The 25,757-nt window shown below is 35.6% G+C and overlaps 1 protein-coding gene and 1 pseudogene across 1 annotated transcript; both read left to right on the top strand.

The window, feature by feature from the left end:
* Positions 1 to 619: 619 nt before the first annotated feature.
* Positions 620 to 6,202, top strand: LOC148789335 (uncharacterized; annotated as a pseudogene).
* A 13,707-nt stretch (positions 6,203 to 19,909) lies between these two features.
* LOC105155767 (zinc finger A20 and AN1 domain-containing stress-associated protein 1) lies at positions 19,910 to 20,782 on the top strand. The gene has a single exon (XM_011071715.3). It carries the CDS (start codon positions 20,025 to 20,027, stop codon positions 20,532 to 20,534), a length of 510 nt encoding a protein of 169 aa, XP_011070017.1. The 5' UTR covers positions 19,910 to 20,024; the 3' UTR covers positions 20,535 to 20,782.
* Positions 20,783 to 25,757: the final 4,975 nt, after the last annotated feature.

The following is a 25,757-nucleotide window of genomic DNA, read 5'->3' as shown; positions in this document are numbered from 1 at the left end:
AAAGAAAAATTTCTGGACCTCCTTTTTGTTTCTCTGTTGGGGAAAGACTTTTGTTGGTGTGAAGTAGGATCCATAGTTTTGTTTCAACTTTTTTGCATGCTGACTTCACTTAGCCATTTAAATTGGACCTAAAAGTTGAAAAAAGAGGGTTAAAACTGATCCTAAATCTTACTCTAATTTTCAGGATAATAAAAGGAAATAAGTATATGATATTCCCTTTTAGCGTTTACCTGGCATAACTTATCCTGTACACGTAAAAGCTTATCTAACTAAGACGATTTCCCGATAATTAGTTATATTTTAATTTCTGTTAACTAAAAGACATGCACAACCTACCTGAGCAGGGTCAATTTCAAAAGAAATCTTTTTCTTCAGTTGCAGGTGCCAACTCGGCTTCATTTAGCAATTCATCATGAGCCCCTTCTATTTCGCCTGTTGATTTGCCAACTGTAAACCCATCACTTCCATGAATTCCCTAAGACAACAATAGAAGGGTTTTGATTTTGAGTTGTCATTGAAACATATAGGAAAAATTCAATTCTTTGACTTGCAAAATTTAATCAACTACAAGATGCTTATTATAGTGAAGAAATCTCACTAAGCATGTACCTCAAAGGTAATGGATGCTATGGGCCCTAGGCTTATTCAAAATCTAATGTGTGATGAGCAATCATCCAATCCAGAAGCACAAAAGTTTTTTGACCTATTAAAAGATGCCGATGAGCCACTCTAGGATGGTTGTAAAAATCATTCCAAACTTTCTACTGTGTCACAATTGTTAAATATTAAGTCAGAGTACATATGCCTAAAGCTTGCTATGATCGGCTTATACAGTCATCAAAACCATGCTGCGAGAATGAGAGAAGTTGGCAGATAACTTGTATAAGACTAAAAAACAATTGGAAAAGCTTGGTCTTGGATACAAGAAAATTGATCCTTGTGCGAATAATTGTATGTTGTATTACAAAGAAAACAAAGACAAACAACAGTGTCTTGTATGTGGTCATCTTCAGTATAAGCCAAGGAAGCTAGGGGCTCGAAAGAATGTACCTTGTAAGGTGCTACGTCATTTGCCATTAATACCAAGACTCCTAAGGTTATATGCATGCAGTTACACTTGTGAGCATATAACATGGCATACAAATAGCCGATGTGAAGAAGGAAGCACTTCACATCCAACACATCGAGAGGCATGGAAGCACTTTGATCATACTCATCCATTATTTGCATTAGATGCACATACCGTGCGTCTTGAATTATGCACTGATGGTTTCAGTCCATTTGGCAATTTTAATACTCCTTACTCTTGTTGGTATGTTATTATCACTGTGTATAATCTCCCTTCATGGATGTGCATGCAAGAGCCATTCATGTTCCTCAACATGGTTATTCCAGGCCTAAAAAGTCCAGAAAAAGATATTGATGTATATCTACGTCCATTGATTGATGATTTGAAGATATTTTGGACAACTGGAGCTCAAACATATGACGTGTGCAACAAACAAAACTTCAACATGTGGACCATTAGTGATTTTCTATCACATGCGAAGTTCTCTCAGTGGTGCACTCATGGGTAGTTGGCCTGTCCTTACTGTATGGATATGACAAAATTCTTCCGACTTCGATATGGTAAAACTTCTTAGTTTGACTGTCATCGTCAATTCTTGCCTTTTGATCATCCTTATACAAAACAGGCTTATAAGTTTTGTAAGGGAAGAATTGAAAACGACCAACTACCAATTCGCTTAAGTGGTGAAGATGTGGAGGGGCTTCCTGATATAACTTTTAGAAAAACACTAGGTGGCAGACAACTAATTAATGGATTTGACAAGACACATAATTGGATGAAAAAGATGCATATTTTGGGAGTTACCATATTGGCACACACATCTCATTCGACATAATTTAGATGTGATGCACATTGACAAAAACGTGTGTGATAATATGTTTAATACTATTATGGATGTTAAAGATAAGACAAAGGATAATATTAAAACACGTAAGAATTTGGAGTTGTATTGTAGTCTGCTTGAGATGCATTTCTTTGAGGGTTCAAATGAAAAAGTATACAAGCCAAAGCATCTTACACTTTAAGTAAGACACAGAAGAAAGAAGTGTGCTCTTGGTCAAAATCATTGAAGCTGCCTGATGGATATTCCTCGAACATAGCTCGTTGTGTGAACGAGGATGAATGCAAATTTTATGGGATGAAAAACCATAATTGCCATGTATTCCTGCAAAGATTGCTTCCAATTGCATTTCGAGACCTGCTTCCAAAAATGATTTGGGAAGCATAACAGAGCTTAACATCTTTTCTAGAGATACATGCTCAACTGTGTTACGTGTGGAGCATATGGAACAACTTGAAGAGAACATTGTTGAGATACTGTGCAAGTTTAAAAAGATATTTCCACTATGGTTTTTTGACTCAATGGGGCACTTGCCAATTAATCTGGCATATGAAGGGGGTGTGCAAAAAACCGAAAAACTGGCCGAATCGAACCGAACCAAAAATTCGGTTCGGTTTTTGGTCACCAATTCGGTGACCGAGCCGAACCGAAAAACCGAATTTGTAAATAATAAAAAAAAATATTTTTACACATATAAAAATTATATAATTATATATATTAATATTATATTAGTAATATATATTAATATATATTAATATGGAATAAGAATTGAGTTGTCTCACACTTGACACCTTACGACTCTTACTTACAGAACTAAGAAAGAAGAAAACAAGAGAAGACTGAAGAGAGAAAACTGAAACAGATTAACATAAATACAGAATAGAGAAACATGAAAGAAAGAAAGAAAAGAGAGAATCATTTCCTTGGCACCGGCGACGATACTTACAGAAGAAAGAAGAAAATAGAGAAAGGAAAGAAAGAAAGGAAACTGAAACCAACGATTGACGGATTGAGAGTTTGAGACAGAAAAATTGCAAAGACAACCTCACACGAGTCACGACAACAGGTAGGTTTTCTGGTTTGGTTAATTGGTTTCTTAGACTTACAATATTTCTTTGAAGGTGTTTGATGAAATGCCTAAGTTAATTTGCATTTTGTGCTTCTAATTGCATTGGTTAATTTGCATTACTAATTGCAGCATTAGTATGTGTTTGCTTTAAAAAAAAATGGTTTTTTTTTATTTTTAAATCGAAAAACCGAACTTCAATTCGGTTTTAACCGAACCGAACCGGTGACTTTTGGTTCGGTTTTTGGTTTTCCAAATCAAAAATTCGGTTCGGTTCGGTTCGATTAATCGGATCGGACACCCCTATATAAAGCAAAGGTTGGTGGACCTGTGCAATATCGATGGATATATCCATTTGAGAGGTATTCACCAATTAATTATTTTTTATTTTATTAATAATACTAATTATATTAAATTAAAAAAATTATGACAAATTATAGTCCATTTGAAGAAAACATTGGAAACCGAGCTCGAGTAGAGGCTTCATTGTTGAAGCATATATGACTAAAGAAGTTTTAATATTTTGCTCAGCATATTTCGAGCCACATATACCTATTCAATTAAATCGAGTTCCACGAAATGATGATGGAGGAATGGTCGATCCTTGTGGGAATTTATTCATTTCTAAGGTGGCAGACAAGTTGAGCCGGCTCGCGAGCCAGCTCGATTTTGAGCTTGACTCGAGCTCGAGCTCAATCCTCTCTTTTCATCAGCTCGCGAGCCGGCTCACGAGCTTTTTTTTATTTTTTTATATATATTTTTATTTTTAAAATATTTATACATTTAATTTCGTATACAGTCCACTCATAAAAAAAGAATCAACTAAACTCCTCTTTTCCTGGTATGCTTATCAGAAGGTGATATTATGCTTTTCTCCGCCAATTCAACCTCACCATTTATTACATAATATTTAAATGAATCCCCTTGACATGCCATAAAGGCTCATCAATCTCATCGCGCTTCATAGGTGTTTCAATTTCGCGTCAAAACTCTTTTCATATTGCATTATTGCTCTTTTAATTTTATTTTACCACACAGGCTATTCAACAAATCAAGGGATATTCACATCACAATTATATTCAATTTTCATCACCCCCTAGTTTCTATATATCATTACCGTTCTTGTAAGGAACTAATAATGTAAAACACATCTCAACACATGTTCATTTGCAAACACTAACAACACATTATTCAACGAATAGAATATTTCAATGCATTTCATCATCTCAATTTCATAACATAATCATTGAAATTAAATCATCAACACTTAGACAATTCCATATACATTAGAGTTCCAGCACAAATCAGAAACTTAAATATAAGTAGTATCACAAAGAAAGAAAACATATATGGTTAATACCAATTATTTACTTACCTTGCTTTCATCAATTAACCGTTCATCTTAAACTATCAACAACCATATTCTTCTCATAAATTAGTAGCAACACAAATCATAGACTTACAATAGAAGTAATATCAAGATAAAAGAGACGCATATAGATGACATTAATCATTTACTTACCTCGACCATACAACGCTTTTAATTAGCAAATGGAGTTATTCAATCCTCTACTTTATCCCCAAACCCTATAACAAGTTATAATGCTTGTAATCAATATTTAAAAAAATCATAATTTCTAAATAGAATATTAAATATTATTCATACATTTTTCAATAATATTTTAATATTTTATTTCTATCGAAATACAAATCTTCATTTCGTTATTTTCTAAATAGCTAAACTTTCTAAATTTTTCTAGTATATATTTAATTTATCAACCAACTCATAAGAATTTATTTATTCAAACCCCTCATATTTTTATAACTACCATTCTTAATAACATCCCTTAATTGAATTATTACGAGAATATCATATTTTCTTTTAATAAATACAATATTTTCAAAAATCACCTTCTAGTATTACTCAAACATCATCTTCTAATATCCCTATTTATTTTTCATCAGTTTGTCACTATAAAAGAAAGTAATTAAATACCTAGTCGTATAATTAATAATTTTAACAATCAATTCGATTAAATTGAACAAATCAACTACATAATTGACTAAATTTAATAAATTAGGTATTTAAATAATTAATTATAGCATCCCTAATTCAAATGAGATATTTAATCAATCACTAATTTATAATTACTCAAACTCATAAAAATTTCTGATTAAATATTATATCGAATAGTATAAATTATATTTAATAAAGATACTAATTAAATAATGTAATTATACAAAATTAATACGAATTTAAAATAAAAATGTTCTTACCTGTCATCACTCCAAACTGTTGTGTGTGCATATTTGTGTTTGTGTTTGTTTGTGTTTGTTTGTGTTGTGTGTGTGTGTGTGTTTGCTTTTCACAATTGAGGGTGGAAGATGAATATTTACCGCCCATCCTCAATTATGTTATTTTTTTAATTATTATTTAATTTTTTTTAAAATACTCATCACGTCCTTTCTTTTATCTTTATATATAGTTTGCTCCTAAATATTATAATGTATTACAATTTACTCTATTCAAATTTTAATATATTCGAATTTCAATCTATAATTTATTTACTAATTAACTAAATTTCGTAAATATTTACCAATTAATCCCACAATTATGTATTAAAAATTTATGGATGCTAACACCCGACATCGGGTGTACCTTCTTCCTTCCCAGTTTCCATCTCAAATTTAGTCAGCATTCTCTTTAGCCATATGTAGTTACTGTTTTGTGTTTTAATTCAAATAGTTTAGGTTTTGTTTTGTGTGTGATTCAACTCAGACGAGTTTTTTTTTTCTTTGGGGGGGGGGTGGTTTAGTGTAATTCGAATGGGTTTTTTTTAGCTTTGTGTTTAGTTTTTTGCTGATTCAATTCAACTGAATTTTTTTCGCTTTGTATTTAGTTTTTAGTGCGGCTCAGTTCAAATGGATTTTCTTTAGCTTTGTGTGATATGTAATTTGGAGTTTATTTCTTTTGTATTTTTCAATTGAAATGTTTTTTTTTTTTAACATTGTGTAATATTTGATTGGTGACAATTAGGAAGACAAAGAGATAGCTGGCTCTAATTCTCCCGCCCCCCCCCCCCCCCCTCCCATCCCAATATGGTAAAAGTATAATTTTCACTATTCAATTATATTCCCCCAAATTGTTGTATGAGGATTGTTATTCCATCAAATGAATTGATATCGGACATTACAGTTTCTCATAACATGGCTTTGGGTGGCTTGACTGCTACTTTTTTTCCCCCTAACTCGTTTACTACAAATGATGATGGAAAAAAAACGAAGAAAAAGCGGACATTCATCATATAGAGATTGGCCCTGTAACACTATAAAGTGACCTTTTTCATCCTATATTAAATTTTTATTCGCTAAATCTCATAAATAATTATGATTTTCTATTCCTTTGACGTTATAGGAGTCCTGGAGATATCCAAAGAAGCCTTCGTGTTATGGTTGAAGAGTGAAAGAATATCAAATGAATGATCCTTAGTTCTACATGCTTTTCTTGATTTTAGTATATAGACATGTATCACTAGCTAGAACACTTCATGTTTGAGCAGTCGTCTAATGGGTTATGAACTATGATATCAATGTTGGAATCTAATTTTATAAATAAATTATGTATATAGATGAGTGGCCGGAACATGAAAAATTCAAGTCCTTCTCTTTAGTTGACCTTTATGACTACTTGTATTTAGAATTTGTCATTTTTAATATGATTGTTTGTGTTTGCATTTAGCCTTTGCTATTTTTGAATAATTTTATTTCTTTAGTGCTGTCTTGATAATGAATTGGGACCAATAGCAACCCCTTCAGTTCTTTTATTGATCTAATTCTGATTGACTTTTTCTAATTAATTATTTTTCTTGATCTTCTTATATGTCATGTTGAACATATAGTTCTAACATGTTGTTTTAAAGTCAGAGCGGACATGAGATATGCCATGGCCACAACTTATCGCATGCATGACAATTTTGTTGATGTGCTCCAATCCAACCTAGGTAACTTCCGGTAACCGCCAATTAAATATACATGATACATTTTTTATGAAAAAATATTGGATTTTTTTTATGGAGTTTTCTGTATAAAAAAACAAAAAACAAAACAAAATTTGAGGCTTGGGTCCCTGAAATCCTGTGATCGTAAAAAAGACACACCATCAGTATTACACCAGATTTCAGAAGAATCCAACATCAATTTTCTTGCAATATTTTGATTTTCTTTGTATATATGCATTTAAATCAATGGTTAGAGGTAAGTATCCTAAATTATTTTATTTTTGCACTTAATGATTTAACATGTATATGATGTAACTAGTACATATATGTTAGATATAAATTTTGACAGTGATTATGTTGGAATACATTATTATTTAGATGAATTTATATTTTGACCATCTTGTTTTCTACATCATATTTGTTTTGCTTACATTTGGTATTAGATCATGTTTTATCTCTACTTTGATTTGAAATTGATGTTGGTATCTTGGGAATTGAAAATTATATGTATAAACTGTGATTGAAAATATCATGTATGTATTGTGCTTTCAAAATATATGTATGATGGGATTTATTGTACATATAACTATCATGAATATTCAAGACAAATTAATTAATGGAGTTTAATGCCTTGTGATCTATATTTTCATTAATCAAAGACTAGCGACAACATCTTTAATTTATATTTATGCTTTGAGAATTCAAGATCACATATATAGTAAAGGGCATTTATTATGATTGATCATATTCGGTGCAATGAGATCATCCCACATGAATTTTGTTGTACTTGTATGATTAATCAAGATGCAATATTGTGTTATGTTTCTTGATTTACTCACAGGGATTGAGAAATCCAGATGTGGAAGATTGAGACTCTGAATGATCAACGTCGATGTTGTAGTCAATCCTTTATCACTCCCACTAACCGACCCTCAAGAAACTTTGCATTTCTTGATTCCACAATCTTACTGCTATTTGATGGATAGTAAAATGTGTATCTCTTAGACCTTTCTGTATATCCAATGAAATACCCACTCCTAGTGTCGAATGTAAACTCTCACCTCAGACGGACATCCCCAAATGCGCACTTACCTCGAGCTCAATTTCCAACATTTAAATAGATCAAATAGCATCTTAGAGACTGCGTTGGTTGGAACTCGATTTAATATGTGCATAGCCGTTTTGAGAGCTTCAATCCATAAGAACTTAGGAAGTTTGGAGCTAGTTATCATGCTCCGCACCATGTCCAATAACACTTGTTTCTTCTTTCAACTACACCATTTTGCTCGGAGAACCATGCATGGTGTATTGAGCAACAATACCTTGTTCTGCCAGAGAATTTGCAAAAAGACCAGGTGCTTGTCCACCTTCAATATATCTACCAAAGTACTCTCCATCTCTATCTGATCTCATAATTTTAATTTGTTTACCACATTCTTTCTCTACTTCTGCCTTTTGAAAATCTTAAAAGCATCTAGTGCTTCAGCCTTATGTTCAAGGAAGTAGATACGCATGTAACGTGAGTAGTCTATCAATAAAGGTAATAAAGTATTTTCGACCATATGAGTCCAAGTCCGAACAACAAATATCCGTATGTATAATTTTCAAGAAGTTTGAATGCTTCTTGGCACCTTTTTCTAACACATTGGTCTACTTGCCTTTAATGTTGTTCACACAAGTGTCAAAATCACTAAAATTTAGAGTATTAAGTACTCCATCACTTACTAACTTCTTATTTCTCCCTATGGAGATGTGTCCCAATCTCCGGTGCCATCAAACAGAGGACATCATTCATAACACATCTTTAATTGCGAGCATTATCATCACCATGCAATGTGTAAAGTACATCACTGTACAAATTAATATGGTAAAGACCATTAGATAATGTACTAATCCCAACAAGATGAGTATTATAAAACAAAGTGATACCATCTCCAAAGTTAAAGGAATATCCATAAGGTACAAGTCTTGAAACTGAAATAAAAAAATTTCAGAGAAATTTGGAATATAAAAAGTCTTTCTGAATACTAATAAAAATCCACTATCAAAAACTATTCTACATGTTCCAATAACCTTTACATGTGAACCCCATCTTTTTACCTGAATAAATGTAGCATTCATTTTCCAATGGATTTCTTAGATTTTCCAAATGCTACAAAGAGTTTGTGACATGGATTGTAAAACCAAAATCAATCCACATGTTATGACAAATATAAACTATATTGGATTCGTAACAAACATAAGAAAGTTGATTACCTTTCTTTTCAACCCAAATTTTGAATTAGGGCAGTCCTTCTTTATGTACCTCTTCTTTTTACAAAAGGAACACTTGAACTTCTTCTTAATTTCACAATGAGGAGGTACTTTTGCCTTCCCCTTTCCTAAGCAAACTTTTCCCAACCTCCATAAACAATCTTTCTTCCTCTTTCACAGACATGGTCATAAGTTCATTGATTGAATACTTATCCTTATGTATGTTGTACGAGATTTTGAAAGGAGGATATTGAGGTGGCAAGGTATTCAAAATGTAGTGCACAAGAAAATATTCAGACATATCAGCTTCAAAAGACTTTAATTGAGCCGCAATGTCCTCATTTTCATAATATGCTCACGCACACCATTTAAATCGGTGAGTTTTTTAGAAATAAATCTGATAATTAGGGTGATTGCAATTGTTTTATCTGAAGACATGAACTGATCATCTATGGCCTTCAGCAACTTACAAATATTATCATGTTGATCAACTGACCCCCGAATACAAGCCGAGATTTTAGTCTTTATGAACATCACACTGAGACGATTAGATCACTCCCACTTTTCATAAAGATCAACCTCATTCAACTGGCTAGTTTCAGTAATGGGAGCCGGTTCATTTTTCCTTATAGCATAATTATCCATCCAGCCTAAATGAAGAAGAATTATCTCCTTTCATGCTTTATAATTATCACCTCTTAAATTGGGTTTGGACCATTGGACGCATGCAAAGAAGGTCATGAGGTATCTTCAAGGGACGAAGGACTATATGCTTATGTATAAACGAATTGAAAATTTGGAAGTTTTTTAGTACTCTGATTCAGACTTTGCTTGTTGTATTGATTCAAGAAAATCAACATCTGGTTATATCTTTATGATTACCAGTAAATCTGTATCATGGAGGACCGCCAAACAGACTTTGATTGCTACTTCCACTCTGGAAGCTGAGTTTGTGTCTTGTTTTGAGGCAACTTTACATGATGTGTGGTTGAAGAGTTTCACATCCGGGCTTAGAATAATGAATTCAATCTCTAAGCCTTTAAGAATATATTGTGATAATTCAACTGTTGTCTTTTTGGCCAAAAATAACAAGAGTGGAAGTCAAAGTAAACACAACGACATTAAGTATTTGGCCATGTAAAGAAGGAAAAGTGGTCATTGAACACATTAGCACTGAGTTGATGCTAGCTGACCCTATGACTAAAGGAATACCACCAAAACGGTTTAAGGGTCATGTAGCTAGAATGGGAATAGGTCCTATGATGTGATTGTATTGTGATACAATTTTTATGTTTAATGAAACTCTTATTCAGTTGTGTTTTCTCACTTCAGTTGTGCTCATTAAATTTGAGAAAATAATATTATTTTGGGATCCTAAATAAGCATAAGGCTTATTTAATTAAGTTGAGTTACCATGTGAATGAGAAATATGGTGCATTATAATACATGGAAGATATTGCTAAATAATAGAGGACATGTCACCATGATTCATGTATTTTATTTCTTATTTGATCCCTTGAGATGGAAGTTTGATTATTGAGTAGGTGGACCAAGTAGTTTGAAGTCAGAGCGGACATGAGATAAGCCATGGCCACGGCTTATCAAATGTGTGCTCTTGTATCTAGTGCATTTCTGATAAGCCGTGGCCAGGCCTTATCTCTGCATGACAGTTTTGCTGATGAGGTCCATTATCCAACTTAGATAACTGTCGACAACCTCCAATTGAATATAAATGATACATTTTTTATGTTAAAATATATTTAAAAAAAACATGGCGTTCTCTTATGGAATTTTCTAGGAAAATATGGTTTGAGACTTAGGTCCCTTGAAATCCTGCTATTGTAAAGAAGACACACCATCGATTTGATTACATCAGATTTCAGAAGAATCCAACATCAATTTTCTTACAGTATTTTGGTTTTTTTTGTAAATTTGCATTTGAATCAATGACTGACGGTAAGTATCCTAAATTATTTTGCTTCCGCACTTAATGATCTAACATGTATATTTGTCTTTATTTTTTTTAGTCCTTCGTTGATGCTCAATAAACCTTTTCGATCTTTCAAGTTAGGTTTGTGGGTGTGAGTGCGTGGTGCGAATGGGTCATGTGAGGTTGTTTTTTATTTCTGACTGTCATTTTTTTTGGATTAAGTTTGATCTTAAAATAAAAGTGATTTACTCTTTTCTCAGAAAAAATAAATAAAGAATGTAGATTTTTTTTCTCAAGTGGCAAACTCTCTTCAAAAATTAAAGTTGAAAGTGAGTAGTTGGAGTTTAAAGAATAAGAAAAAAAGAATCCTCAAGCGGCAAAGGAGACAAATTCACGTAAGGAATTAGCATTATAGAAATATTATTTCAAAAAAGATCATTTGTGATATGTTTTTTTCTCAAAGGTAGTGGCAATTTATGAGTTTTAATAAATGAAACTTGGAATATTTTACAATTTTTTATATTTCATAAGAATTGTTTTGTCTCCCATTTGTTATTGATGTTTACCTATATTTTTTAATCAATTTGAAAAATATGGATAATCTTCATGTTGCATTCAGTAAAATTAGTTTGGTATTATCTTTTCAAATAGGATTAATTTTGTCAACATATTAAAAAAATTTCACATAAGTTCATTAATTTCTATTGTCATTCCCTTTCCTATGAATGTGATTTTTTTTATAAGAATGATTAATTTATAGAAATTAGTACTATATAGCACCCTTTTGCTATCTTTGTTTTTCTTTTTTGTATTTTTTCTTTTTTTTTTTCATTGTTTACATCACTAACTTTTACATTTCCTCTATTATCCGCAGGTGGTAAAAATTATTTTTATTTAAATAGTTTAGTTAATATTTTTTCCCTTTATTGGACTCCAAATATTCTCTTTTAAAATCATATATTTTTAATCATAATTATTTTTATATTACTATTGTTCCTAAAACAAAATTTTAATAAATGCTATTTAATTGCCTATATTTTTTAATCTTTTTATGCAACTTTTGAAAGACAGTTTTAGTCCATATGTACTCATAGGGGTAAAATTGTCCGAAAATCTGTCGAAGGACTAAAAGTAAGCAATTTCGTAAATTACTGGACCTAAAAAAAATGGACATAGTTATCTGAGTAAAATTAAAATTAGACATATATAGCGGACTAAAATAATACTTTTCCCTAAAAAAAATTAAAATACATCAATACCAAGATGGGATTTGAAAATTTACAAATCTTTTGTAGTTATAAAATTGTCTAAATGAATTCGAAGAACTTTTGAGGGAAACATTGTAATTATTTGTATAATAAAAAAATACATATTAAATCCATCAAAATATGAATATTTGTTATTACTTAAAAACTAAAAATTTCCGGAAATTCTTGAAGATCACGTTTACTAACTGCAGAAATGTTGGCTGATTTTGGGCCACGAAAATACTCCCCAATCAATGAACAAAAATGGACCAAACCTTTGGTTACCCACGCACTCCCACTAATTTAAAGAAGAAATTGGTACTTCGCCCTTTAAAAAATATGCTACCTCACACCCCCCTCATTTCAGCACCTTCCCATCACATCGCTCCAATTTAGCCGCACCATACAAGTTACCAGCTTCCTCATTCCATTGTCCTTTTTTAAATTAAGTACGTAAATGAGTCGGGCTCGAGTAAAATTTATAAATATTTTAAATTTTATTTTTGATAAAAATATATTAAATAATACTAAGAAGATCAAAATATCATCCTATAAAAGTAAAATATTCATTCAGATTAAAAATTCAGATATTTCTTATTTGGATTGGGTTGGGTCGAACCGCGCCTAATTCGAGGACTCTTTACTTGGGAGTTTGTATCACACCACATAGTCTCATACGATTATAAATATTTATCCTTATAAATATCCTATAATTATTTCGGGTAACAATACGTCATTATTGCTTTCAAACCAACATCTAATCGTTCCTTCTAATCTCAACAATCTAACTTAAGCATCTAAGAGTCGTTATTGGAACCCAGCAAGCCAAATTATCTTTTTTTTCTCTAATCCCAACATACCCGATCTGGACAACCCTCAAAATGACTCTGATCTCCGACCCAAATCAAGTTCGTATCATAAAGTTTAGGGTAATTATATTGATATTTTCTGATGTTAGATTTAACTATGCAAATACTTCAGGACCTTTGCAAAATTATAAGTACATCATTTGATATTGCAATTGTAACTACAAGTACACCTCCTATCTAATAATGAAAATTTACACATCTCTTGAGTATGTTGCACTAATACTCCCTCAAGGAGTGTACCTGTGTTTTTTTATAGAAGGACAGGAATATTTTGTAATTAAGTATAACCACATTCTAATAACTTGTTTACTTTGATGCATTGTTGCCCGAGCTTAATGTCAAAACCATAACATATTTAATTTATTTGTTGTATGGTCCAACCCACCTTAAGAGATACGTTAAAATATCTAGTCTACAAACCCAAACCAGTTGGGGGTGGGGTGTGGGGGGAAGGGGGGGCAAATACCCCCTTCTTCTTCCCCTTCACTCCCAAGTTTCGTTAGCTCGTTCCCCAACCCTCACCCTTCTTCTCTAGCCGCCCCCTCCCCCCTCTTCTTCCCTCCCGCCATCGACCCCCCTCTTCCTCTTCCCTCCACCCCGACATGCCCCCTTCTTCTTCCCTTTCTGCCCCGTACTCCCACCCGGCCTCCCTTCGAAACCACCGCCCATTTTCTTCCTCCACGCCCCTCTTCCATTTTCAATTTTGTTTGGTTCAAGAAGCAATCCTTTTCTCCGAAAGAGGGTTTCTTGGAATGGAAGCAACAACAGCAAGTTCAAATCTTATTTGTATCTCTTTGTCCTTTTTAATTATTTTTTTTCAGAATTTTGTGTTGGGTGGAGAGCAGAAATACCTATTCGACTATTGCAGCGGAATATAGAGTACAAGACTCGTTAATGGACTAAAATAATTACACAAATTATAATGGTTACAAAATACTAATATGTGAACAAATCAAACGAAAGGAGTACTACAGTATCAATTAGGCTCAGATTCAAACCAGTATCCTTTGAACACACAAGAGTGCCGCACCCACACCCCGATTCACGGTTGCACTACTACCCGAAGAACACCACAAAGGTTTTGTCCCTCGATCACACAGATCTCTCTCTTTCTTGGTCACCGAGACCTTAATCACACAGATTTCACAAAGAAGATTGAAAAATAGAAAACGACTGTTCGGGTTTTCTCTCTGTTTTTTGGGTGTCTCTTGGTGGAGGAGGAAGAGGCCTTTATATAGGGACGAAGACTAGCTGGATAAGGACAACAATAGAGTCCTTCCTCAATTAACTTTGTTGGCTAAAGAAGACTCATGGAAGTTGGAGACTTGAAAAGATAAGAGAGAATAATGATGAAGACTCTCCAGATCGGGTCGAACGGGTCGTGGATCGGATAGTGGGCCGTCCGAGTGAATCGGGTAAGTGGGTCTCTAAAAACTTGGGCCACAAAAATATAACATACTCCCCTTTGGACCAAGTCCTTTAGAGGAACAGGGTCCGGAGTTAGGATCTGGGTTTTCTCATCACTGCCTAGGGGCCCGCTCCGGTGTACCTACAAAATAAAGATGTTAGTAACAGAATATCTAAAGCATAGAGCATAGCACACAGCTCGATTAGCACTAAGCACTTTTAGCACACAGCAATTAACACTAAGTTTCAAACAAAAGGCTATAGCATATTGCCACCAAGGCACATTCACAAAGAATCATCTAATCACAAAAGGCTCAACAAACCACTTAGGTTCAACCGATCATATTTCACGAAAGCTCCATTAACCACTTAGGCAAATTCATACCATCAAGGCACATAAAGAACTCAACGAGCTACTTAGGCATTTACATACGACCACTAAGGCATAATCATATAGCCACATAGGCAAAATTGAACATCCACTTAACTTTTAAAACACTTAGCCACTTAGGCATCAAGACACAAAGTCTTACTATATTCAAGGGAACATTGCACACGAACAGTCGTTTTCTATTTTTCAATCTTCTTTGTGAAATCTGTGTGATTAAGGTCTCGGTGACCAAGAAAGAGAGAGATTTGTGTGATCGAGGGACAAAACCTTTGTGGTGTTCTTCGGGTAGTAGTGCAACCGTGAATCGGGGTGTGGGTGCGGCACTCTTGTGTGTTCAAAGGATACTGGTTTGAATCTGAGCCTAATTGATACTGTAGTACTCATTTCGTTTGATTTGTTCACATATTAGTATTTTGTAACCATTATAAAATTTGTGTAATTATTTTGGTCCATTAACGAGTTTTGTACTCTATATTCTGCTGCAATAGTCGAATAGGTATTTTTGCTCTCCACCCAACAGTGGTATCAGAGCCACTGGTTTCTATCTCCATCTCCAACGTCGGTAAGATTGTTCCCTTTCGCTTTGTGCGATCTCTACATTTTTTGGCCGGAAAGTTGCTGCAGAAATTTTGCTGTTTTAAGCATTAATTTGCTGCAGAAATTTTGCTGTTCTGAGCATTAATTTGGTGCAGAAATTTGCTGTTTTTTGCTGCAGAAATTGGTGCTGTTTTCACTGTTTTTGGTCGATACCAGTGCTGAAAATTTCTTATTCTACTTGGTGTCTATGTGCAATATTTTCCGAAAATCAATATCCTCTGATTAAGTGCTTATCTTTTGAAAATATTCTGTTTGAAAAATCTGTTTTAATCCTCTTGAAATACGGCTGCATTTTTGTTGAAAATTCTGTGAGATATTATTATTGGCCTATTCAAAACACTCACTTGGCCGAACCCTTGAGGTTGCGGGTATCTAGTTGAGCTTAACCGGGATCATTCTTAATTTCTGTGATTGTGACTCATTTTTCTAATATGTCGGGATATTTCTTGCAACCTTTTGATGGGAAGTCCGATTTTTCAATTTGGCAACAGAAAATGAAAGGGATTTTGATTCAGCAAAAAGTTTTCAAAGCTATAGATGGTAGATATGCGGAAAATATTTCTGAAGAAAAACTACTTGAAATTGATGAATACGCCTACTCTTCTATTATTCTTAATCTGTCAGATAATGTTTTAAGAAAAGTAGGGAAACAAACTTCTGCGAGAGAATTATGGGAAAAGTTAGAAGAGCTTTATACTGAAACTTCCCTATCGAGTAAATTGTTCTTACTTGAAAAATTTTTTAGATACAAACTCGATTTGTCTAAGAACATTGATGAGAATTTGGATGATTTTATTAAACTTGTTCAAGTCATAAAGTTGACTGGTGATAAAAATATTGATGAGTATTCTCCTATTGTGCTCTTGAATGCTATACCTGATACTTATTCTGATGTGAAAGCTGCTATTAAATACGGTAGAGATAGTGTGAACCTTGATACTGTTGTGAATGGTCTAAAAAGCAAAGAGATTGACCTAAAAACGAATAGACCTAGCAGCAACCAATATGAGGTTAATTCTGTTAGAGGAAAATCTAGGTATAGAAATTCCTTCCATAAAAGACATGGCAAAGAGAGGTATAAAAAACACAATAGTTCCGAGTTTAGTGATAACGAAGAAGAAGTGAAGGATAAAGATAGGAGATGCTATAATTGTGGAAAAAAGGGTCATTTTATAAAAGATTGCAAAAGACCAAAACGGTTTAATAAGAGGGAAGAAACAAACATAGTGATTGGAGAACAAGAATCAACAGTTTATTGATTTTGTATCAATTCAAAATTCTTGTTCTCTGTTTTTGGGTGTCTCTTGGTGGAGGAGGAAGAGGCCTTTATATAGGGATGAAGACTAGCTGGATAAGGACAACAATAGAATCCTTCCTCAAGTAACTTTGTTGGCTAAAGAAGACTCATGGAAGTTGGAGACTTGAAAAGATAAGAGAGAATAACGATGAGGACTCTCCAGATCGGGTCGAACGGGTCGTGGATCGGATAGTGGGCCGTCCGAGCGAATCGGGTAAGTGAGTCTCTAAAAACTTGGGCCACAAAAATATAACATTTTGTATAAATCATAGCAATTTTATTTTTTATATAGAAAGAAGACAAGTAAGCAAATTGTAAGTTAATATCCACATTGTACATATAAGAAAACATAGAATTGGATAATTCCCACAAATATAATCAATCCAAATAAACTCACTCCAATTGATCCAAATTTTTTAGTCACATGTACACTTATTAATAATTTATCTTGTAATTCAAATAATTCATACAAAAGTAAATGTCACTTTATTTCAATTATTAAATATAACTATTACATGAAATTATATTATTAGTAGTATTTTTTGTTAAAATATAAATGATAGTTTAAATACAATCTTATTTATAATAAGTTTGTACTATTCATCAATAATGCTATCATCACTGTCGCTATTGCTTTTCTTTTAACAACAATATCCAAGATTTTGGGGCAATTATTGTCACCATACTGTCATTAGAACTATCACTATATTATACGATAAATAAAAACATATTCATATAAGATTTAAACATAAATAACTCTTTTATTATTCTTTTCGAATGTTGATTTAAGAATTGGTGCTTGTTCTTGTATCAAATTGCTCAATCTTCTTCGAATTGTGGAAAAAAAATCAAGTGCTATTTTGAAATACTTTAAAACTTTTCTTGTCGTGGATTTTGTTGTCTGTATGTATCTAATTGCTTAATGTGTGGTGGAAACCGCTTTATGTACGTCTGAGCAAGATTTAGTAGCTTGGACTTATTTTTATTGAATTTGCACACCGTAGGATATGATATGAATCTATCTTCTGGTAGGTTATACTTGAACATATTTTTAGTCCAATTAACCAAATTCAAAATAAAAAAAGTTATTGTAAATTCAATCTTCTATCAATCCATCAAAGTATATAAGGTCCAAATTTAGCATACACTTTAATTTGAAACTCAATTATTAACCAATTTGATTTGGGCTTCTTATTGAGATTTTATTTAAAATTTTGATTTCAACAGTACCAATATATGTAAAGAAAAAAAAATACTTCTCAATTACATCTAACGGTTAGTGACACCACAACACACAATTTTAAAATATCTTAACATACTAATGATGTGTTAGCTTAATGGTCGGGGTTAAGGCTGAAATCTCATAAATAAGTTCAAGGTGATCGGTTCGAGTCTTACATGACATATAGGTATTTATCTCGCTTTCTGTGAGTTTTTTTAATTTATTTATAGTTATATTGATGTATTGTTTGATTCAAGAGTTATCGTAATTTTTTGTTTGTTATTCTTAGTATATTAATGTATTGGATGAATCGATATAATACTAAGAAAATCTATTAAACCGTGAGAACCCATTGAATATAAGTTGAAATTAGTTTAAATAGAATATCTTAAGTACTTATTCAAAAACAAATATATAATCTTAAATATTTAGATCAATATAATTAATTATTTATTTCTAATAGTTTACATTATTTTTAAGGGATAATTACACTCCATTTCTTTGAGATTTGGTGTAGTTATACATAAACACTCTGTGGTTTGAGAAATCACGTTTACCGCTCCTGAGATTTGTTTCAGTTTAACAAATAAGTCCCTTTCGTTAATCAAAATTTATTGAATTTGCAAATATTAACAAAAAACCGAATGAAAATTGATATTTATCTTTGATTGACTTAAAACTGACTCATTGCAGGTTAAATAATTTTTTTTTTTTAAAAATAAACTACCCTTTAATTATCAAGATATACCTTCCTCATCTACATTATCGCATGATAATGAGTGATGATATTTGGTCATAAAAAAATTATTTGCTCTGCTATAAGTCAGTAATAATTCAATTAGAAATAAACAGATATTTTTTTTCTGATTTTTCTATTAATATCAGCAAATTTGGTAAATTTTACTAACGGGGGTTTGTTAGATGAAACACAAACCTCTAAAGTAATAGATGTAATTTTTCAAATCACAGAGAATTTACATATAATTACACCAAATTTAAAGAAAAAAAGAGTATAATTATTCGTATTTTAACCGTCAATATATTACCATCATTATTCTATACTTATATTCATGTTCATTACTTGCTCTATTTTTAATCGTATATTAATTTATTCTTAAATCAGCGTCATATATATCTGATTATATTTGGCAAGTGCTCAGTTTTAATATTTGACGAATTTCTCGAATTTAGCCTTTTTCTCTGATAATGCGAATCGACGGTTCGGATTAAAGCTATGGGCGGCACCTCGAGAATCCGCACGACTCATCCATTGGAATCTATTCGATTCTTCCAGAAGGGACCCTGTTTCTATTGCGTGTCAGCTACGACGGAAAGACAACTTTCTCCTTGCTTCTAACGCAAATCTTCCTATTGTTTGTGGGTATTTACGTCTTTGATATCCCCATCCCTACCTGGACGTGGACAACTCCAACTTCATTCAACCCACCTTAAATACCACAATTATCCTCACCCCAAGTCCAAACAGACGAAACTACCCCCAGGGCGTTTTCGTCATTTCATCCCCACCAAGTTGGGGCAACTGATAATCCTAATCTAAAGTTACCTTTTAACAACTGACTTAACGTGTTGCGGGAGTAGGTCTCCTAATTTTGTAGATTCCCTTTTTAACCCTCAAGCACTCGGTCAACCAACCAAACTCCTTCTTAACTCTAAGGGGCAGAACAGTCATCTGCATTGCAGTTGGCTCTTTATATAGGCTGGCAATAGCCCCTTCAATCAATCGATTGACACAATCAACTCACCATCCAAACACGGAATTGGAAGCGTAGAATTGAATCTTTCCTCTTCTTTTCTGACTTTTCAAGAAATTCAGTCGATGATGGGGTCGTCGGAGGGCAACCAGATCAACGACGTCACGGGGTTCCAGCCGTCGGAGCCGGCTCTCTGCGCTAACGGCTGCGGATTTTTCGGCACGGCGGCGACGATGGGGCTCTGCTCCAAGTGCTACCGAGATGTCCGCATCGAGGAGGAAACAGCGGCGTCGGCTAAAGCTGCTTTGAAGAAACTCGTCAGACCGGAGTCAGGCAATTTATCGATTGGATCGTCGTCTACGACGGCGTCGGCAGTGGAATCAGAAACGGATGTACAGATGGCCGCTGCGGCGGCGGAGGGTGAGGAGAAGAAGGCGACGGCAAGGAATCGGTGCTCGAGTTGCAACAAGAAGGTAGGGGTGATGGGGTTCCAGTGCCGGTGCGGTAGTACCTTCTGTGGGGTCCACCGGTACGCGGAGAAGCACGGTTGTACTTTCGATTTCAAAGGACAAGGGAGGGAGAACATTGCAAAAGCCAATCCCGTGATCAAGGCTGAAAAAATTGATAGGATCTGAACATTTTTCAGAAACTGGAAAGAATTCTGGCAGTATTTGGGTTATGGAAATTGGAATTTTTAATTTTCTATTTTAGTGTTAGTTTGATTTGAATTTTAGAATTTGGTAGCTGTGTAATATAATTATTAAATTATAAATTGGAGGAATGGAAGGGGGTGTGGTGGAGGGCCAGGCTGTCCGTTGGGAATTGACGGTGGGATTTGTATGGATTTGGTTCCTCTATAAAGTTGCTCAAATCTTTGATTTTATTCGATTTGTTTTGCTTGCTTATCAAGAAAAATTAAAGAGAAGGTGATTGAACCAATTGTTCAGTGGACGCCAAAAGAATATTCAGAAGCCAAATATATAACTTTATTTGATAGTTCATTATTTTAGTGAGATTTTAATGATGTTTTAGTTTAGTGGTTAATTTTAAAACTGGAATTTTATTATGAATAAGTTGGAGTACTTTTGAGTTATTATATAAATTTATTTATTGTTAAAAACAAACACTATGTTTGTTTTTATTTTCAATTTATTTTCGAGACAAGTTAAAATATATCCAATGTTTGCCATCATTAAAAAACATATAAACATAAAAACATACAAATATATATACACATATATACATAAATATATATAAAAAGGCATGATTTGACAATGAATAGTAATTTTTATCTCCCAAAATACAACATTAAACATATAATACTTTTTTTTTTTTGGGTGAAATGTAAGTTTCATTCAACCAAGAATAATATATACAATGTACTCCGGGCATACCCGGAGAGATACAAAAGCCCACGCTAAAGATTAAGAACGATCAAAGCCGTGTGGGAAGAGTGTCCAAAGGACCCTATACAATGTAACCTTGACTAAATTTACAAGCCTCTCGGGACAGGCTGTTGACCCTCGAAAATGACTTCGTTGCGCTGCCTCCAAAGTGTGTACACCGTGCATGCCAAAGCGAGGTGTCGCGCTTTGTTCTGCACGGAAGAACCTGTCTTCTCCTTCTTGAGCCACTTGACCGCACTTTGAAGGGTTGACATAGTCCGGTTTATGCCAAGCCAGTGTCGGATGCGTGATCAAACGAAGTTGCTGAACGGACACTCGAAGAAAAGGTGCTTGGCCGATTCCTTGGTGTTGATGCATAGCGAGCACAAATCCTCCTCTTGGAGGAATCGAAGTCTGTCCCTCGTAGCTAGTCTACCGCGCAAGCCAAGCCACAAGATAAATGAGTACTTCGACGGGATAAAAGCCTTCCAAATAGCTGCTTTCCAAGGCTGCCTCGCAAGTTTCGGCCTGAAGTACTCATAAGCTTTTGACGTTTGGAGACCCTTCGGGGTGGACCATCTCGTCATCTGCTCAATCGCTGCCTCCGGAGACCCGAATTCAGTGACCACCTTGTTGCGGATTTCGGCAAGCCGTTGAAGGAGTGGGGAATCTCCCTTCTTCGGTTGCCAGTCCCAGATTGATGCATCCCTAAGATAGACACCGTTGACCCACTGCACCCACAACGTGTCTGCCTTACGGTGGATGTTCCATAGAACCCGAGCAAGTAGAGCCACGTTTCAAGACTGAATGTGCCTGATGCCAAGTCCGCCTTCTTCCTTGGGATGGCAGATTTCCTCCCAAGCGATCGGTGCCCTCCTAGAGTTCCATAGAAAATTTCTGCACAGACGGTGAATTTTCTCTATGACCGCCGCTGGAATTGGGAAAACTTGGAGCCAAAAGCACTCCACACCCTGAACAACTGAGCGAATAAGTTCCAGTCGGCCTGCATAAGAGAGGGATTTGTCCGTCCACTTCGAAATGCAGTTGGCAATATGATCCACAAGCGGTGAGTAGTTGGTGACCGAAAGCCGCTGTGCCGCTAGTGGAATGCCAAGGTATCTGACCGGCATCTCACCTCTCGCAAATTCCGTCCGAGCGAGAATCCCGTCAAGCTCCTCATTTTGGATGCCCGCTGTGAAAATGCTTGACTTCGAGGTATTGACGGTGAGGCCGGATGCGTCCCTGAACTCTTGGAGACATTCCATCAAGATATGGATAGATGGAAGGTCGCCACGAGAGAAAAGCATGAGGTCGTCGGCGAAGAGGATGTGCGTGATTTTCAACTTCTCGCACTTAGGGTGAAAGTTGAAGTCCGAATTGGTTGTTTTCCTCTTGACCAATCGAGAGAAATATTCCATGCAAAGAATGAAGAGGGCCGGCGACATCGGGTCTCCTTGCCTTAGGCCTTTCTTCCCCCGAAAAAACCCATGAAGGGAGCCGTTCAACGCCACTGAAAAAGAAGAATTGCAAACGCATTCCATAATCCAATTTATAAACAGTGGTGGAAAACCATACCCGTGAAGCACTCGACCGAGAAATGACCATGAGACCGAATCGAATGCCTTGCGGAGATCGACGTTGATAGTACATCGAGGTGAAATCCGTTTCCTCGAGTACTGCCACACCATTTCTTGGGCCAAAAAAATATTATCGGTGATATTGCGGCCTCCAACGAACACTGCTTGGCATCGATCAATCAAATGCTCCAAAACAGGCGCTAGCCGGTCCGAGATGATTTTCGTGATGGCCTTGTAGATCACATTGCAGCACGAAATCGGCCGGTAATCCGCAACACGTGTGGAATGATCTGATTTTGGCACTAGGGCAATGATAGTGTGGTTGAGCTGCCGTAGCATCCGCCCACACCTAAAGAAATCCAAGACGGCCCTGCAAACTTGATCACCCACAATGTTCCATGCTTTCTTAAAAAAGCACGAGGAATATCCGTCTGGGCCGGGAGCTTTGTTGTCGCTTATGTGAAAGATGGCCTCCTTAACCTCCAACGGCGTGACTGCCCGGCAAAGGTCCGCGGTCTGCTCGGGGGAGAGTATGGGGCCCCATTCAAACACACCATCATCGACAGGGAGGGTGTGAGCCTCGGTGCCCAAGAGTGATGTGTAGTAATCAACAAACTCTTGGGCAATATCCTCGTCAGCAGTGATAACGGTCCCATCCGCCCTAGTGACTGCCCCGATGGAATTCTTGGCGACATTCCTCTTCACCATGTCATGGAAGAATTTGGTGTTGCGGTCCCCCTCTTTTAAGTAGTGGATCTTGGCCTTCTGGTAGAAGAACTGTCGTTCGGCCTCGGCAAGGAAGACGACTCTCTTCCTAAGGTCACCCAAAGAGTTCCGTAGCGCCACATCTCCCGGGTTGGATTCAAGTTGATTCTGGGCAACTTGCAGGGTATGATCAGCCTCTTTGGCCCTGGCAGAAATGTGGCTGTAATGCTGCGAGTTGAATGCCTTAAGCTCGCCTTTAAGTGCTTTCAATCTCTTGCAAAGGCAAAATTGCACCGTTCCATCCACGCTCAAATTCCATTTAGCTTCGACAGTAGCTAGGAAATCCGGATGATCTGCCCACATATTGAAAAAGCGAAACGGTTTTGGCTTAGTCGGTGCAGGATCAAAGATAGAAACAATACCCGGAGAGTGGTCGGAGAGGCATCCTGGTGGATTGAAATGGGCACTGCAATGTAAACCGCCCTCAAGTCATGCATTGTTGCAAAGGACCCGGTCGAGCTTGCACCATACGGGGTTGCTTTCATTGTTGGAATACCAAGTGTAGTAGCAGCCGGTAGTGGGAACGTCGTGTAATCCAAGCGCTGTGCAGGAGTCCACAAAATCCTTAAGCTCATACCAAGATGGGGCCACTCCAAGCTGCTTCTCATTGGGAGATTTAACACAGTTGAAATCCCCCATAATAAGCCATGGCATGTTCCGTGATTGGTCCAAATCAGAAAGTTTCTCCCACATGTTCCTTCTATTAACAACAGAATAAAGGCCATATGTAAATGAAATATAGTAGGAGAGTTGAGAGGACTTATTCGTGGCACGGCAGTGAATCACTTGGGGCGAAATATCCACCGGAGGTATGTCAATGATTGCCGGATCCCAAACCACAAGGATACGTCCGCCGGCAATGGTGTCAAAGTTGTTGGCTTGGCACCACCCCGGAAGTGAGCGATTGAGAATCGTCTGGATAGATGAAGCTGCAAGCTTTGTCTCTAAAATGCCCAAGAGACAAAGCCGGTTATTCTTAATGAGGTGGGCGACCCCATTGTGTTTGAGAGGCCGGTTAAAGCCCCTCACATTCCAGAAACCGATCTTCATGGTGACAGAGGGGGAGATTCCCCTCCTGCCTGCTTTTTCGGATGGCTATACGTCCCTGCAATCCCATCGGTTATAATCCCCGGCATTTCATGATGAGTGGCCGTCGGGGAGTCACTGGATGAGCTATCTGAATAGGCTGATGAAGGAACCTGTTTATCCTTAAGCATTACTGGTTGTGGTGCCTTCATATTCAGCCGTCCCTGTTCCACCTTGTCGGCCGGTGGGGAAGTCGGCCGCTGTGTCTCCACTGCCGGCTTGGCCGCAGTAGCTGTGGCTTTGCCCTTGTTCCTCCTATTCACGACCATCCAATCACCCGGCTTGGACTTTGCTGCCTCTGCCGGCTTAACGGGTGCAGCAACGGGTGTGGCAGCGGCCGGGACGGCTGTGGGGGCAATGGCCGATAGGCCTTGGCAAGTCTCGAGCAAATGCCCAAATCTGTTGCAAGTTGTACAAAACTTGGGTGTGAATTCGTAGACCACCGGCTGTTTCCGAGTTATGCAATGAATAGTAATTTTTGTCTCCCAAAACACAACATTAAATATATAATAGTTATTTTAAATTATCTCCAAAAACAAATTCAAACATACATACTATCTCTAACACACACTTATTTATCTTTGTTTTTCTCTTTCTATTTCCACAGAACACAACAAAATACTCACAAAACGAATCCAAACATTATGAAACTGTATGGGCGAGTGTGTTTTCACTCTAACTTGAACTAGTAATCTAATGCCTCTAGTATTATTTATTTATATATTATATTAATATATTTATTGAGAAAACATTATCAATCAATTTTTTTAAATTATTAAGGTTTAAATTTTATATATGCCTTATCAGGAAAAGAAATGAGTTAGTAATTTTCATCATAGAATCTTGTTATTTAGCTAGTTATTTTCATGTAAATTAATATGTATATATATTAGTAAAAGTTATACCAAAAGGCCTTTACTGTTTTAGTAATAGTTTAAGATTACATAATTCAATGTTTTGATACTCAATTCGATGATTGAATGGAAAATTGATTGAGCAAACCGTGGCTTTGTCATAATTATCTCATAAAAAAATTAATATATAA

This window comes from Sesamum indicum, linkage group LG1 (genome assembly GCF_026168435.1).
Source record: "Sesamum indicum cultivar Baizhima isolate 11 linkage group LG1, ASM2616843v1, whole genome shotgun sequence".
Lineage (NCBI taxonomy): Eukaryota > Viridiplantae > Streptophyta > Magnoliopsida > Lamiales > Pedaliaceae > Sesamum > Sesamum indicum.
The sequence above is the reverse complement of the archived record's forward strand: the minus strand, read 5'-3'. Positions and strand labels throughout refer to the sequence as shown.

What these genes read in the sequence shown, in the direction of transcription:
- LOC105155767 (XM_011071715.3), top strand. Translation starts at nt 20,025, where the DNA reads ATGATGGGGTCGTCGGAGGGCAACCAGATCAACGACGTCACGGGGTTC.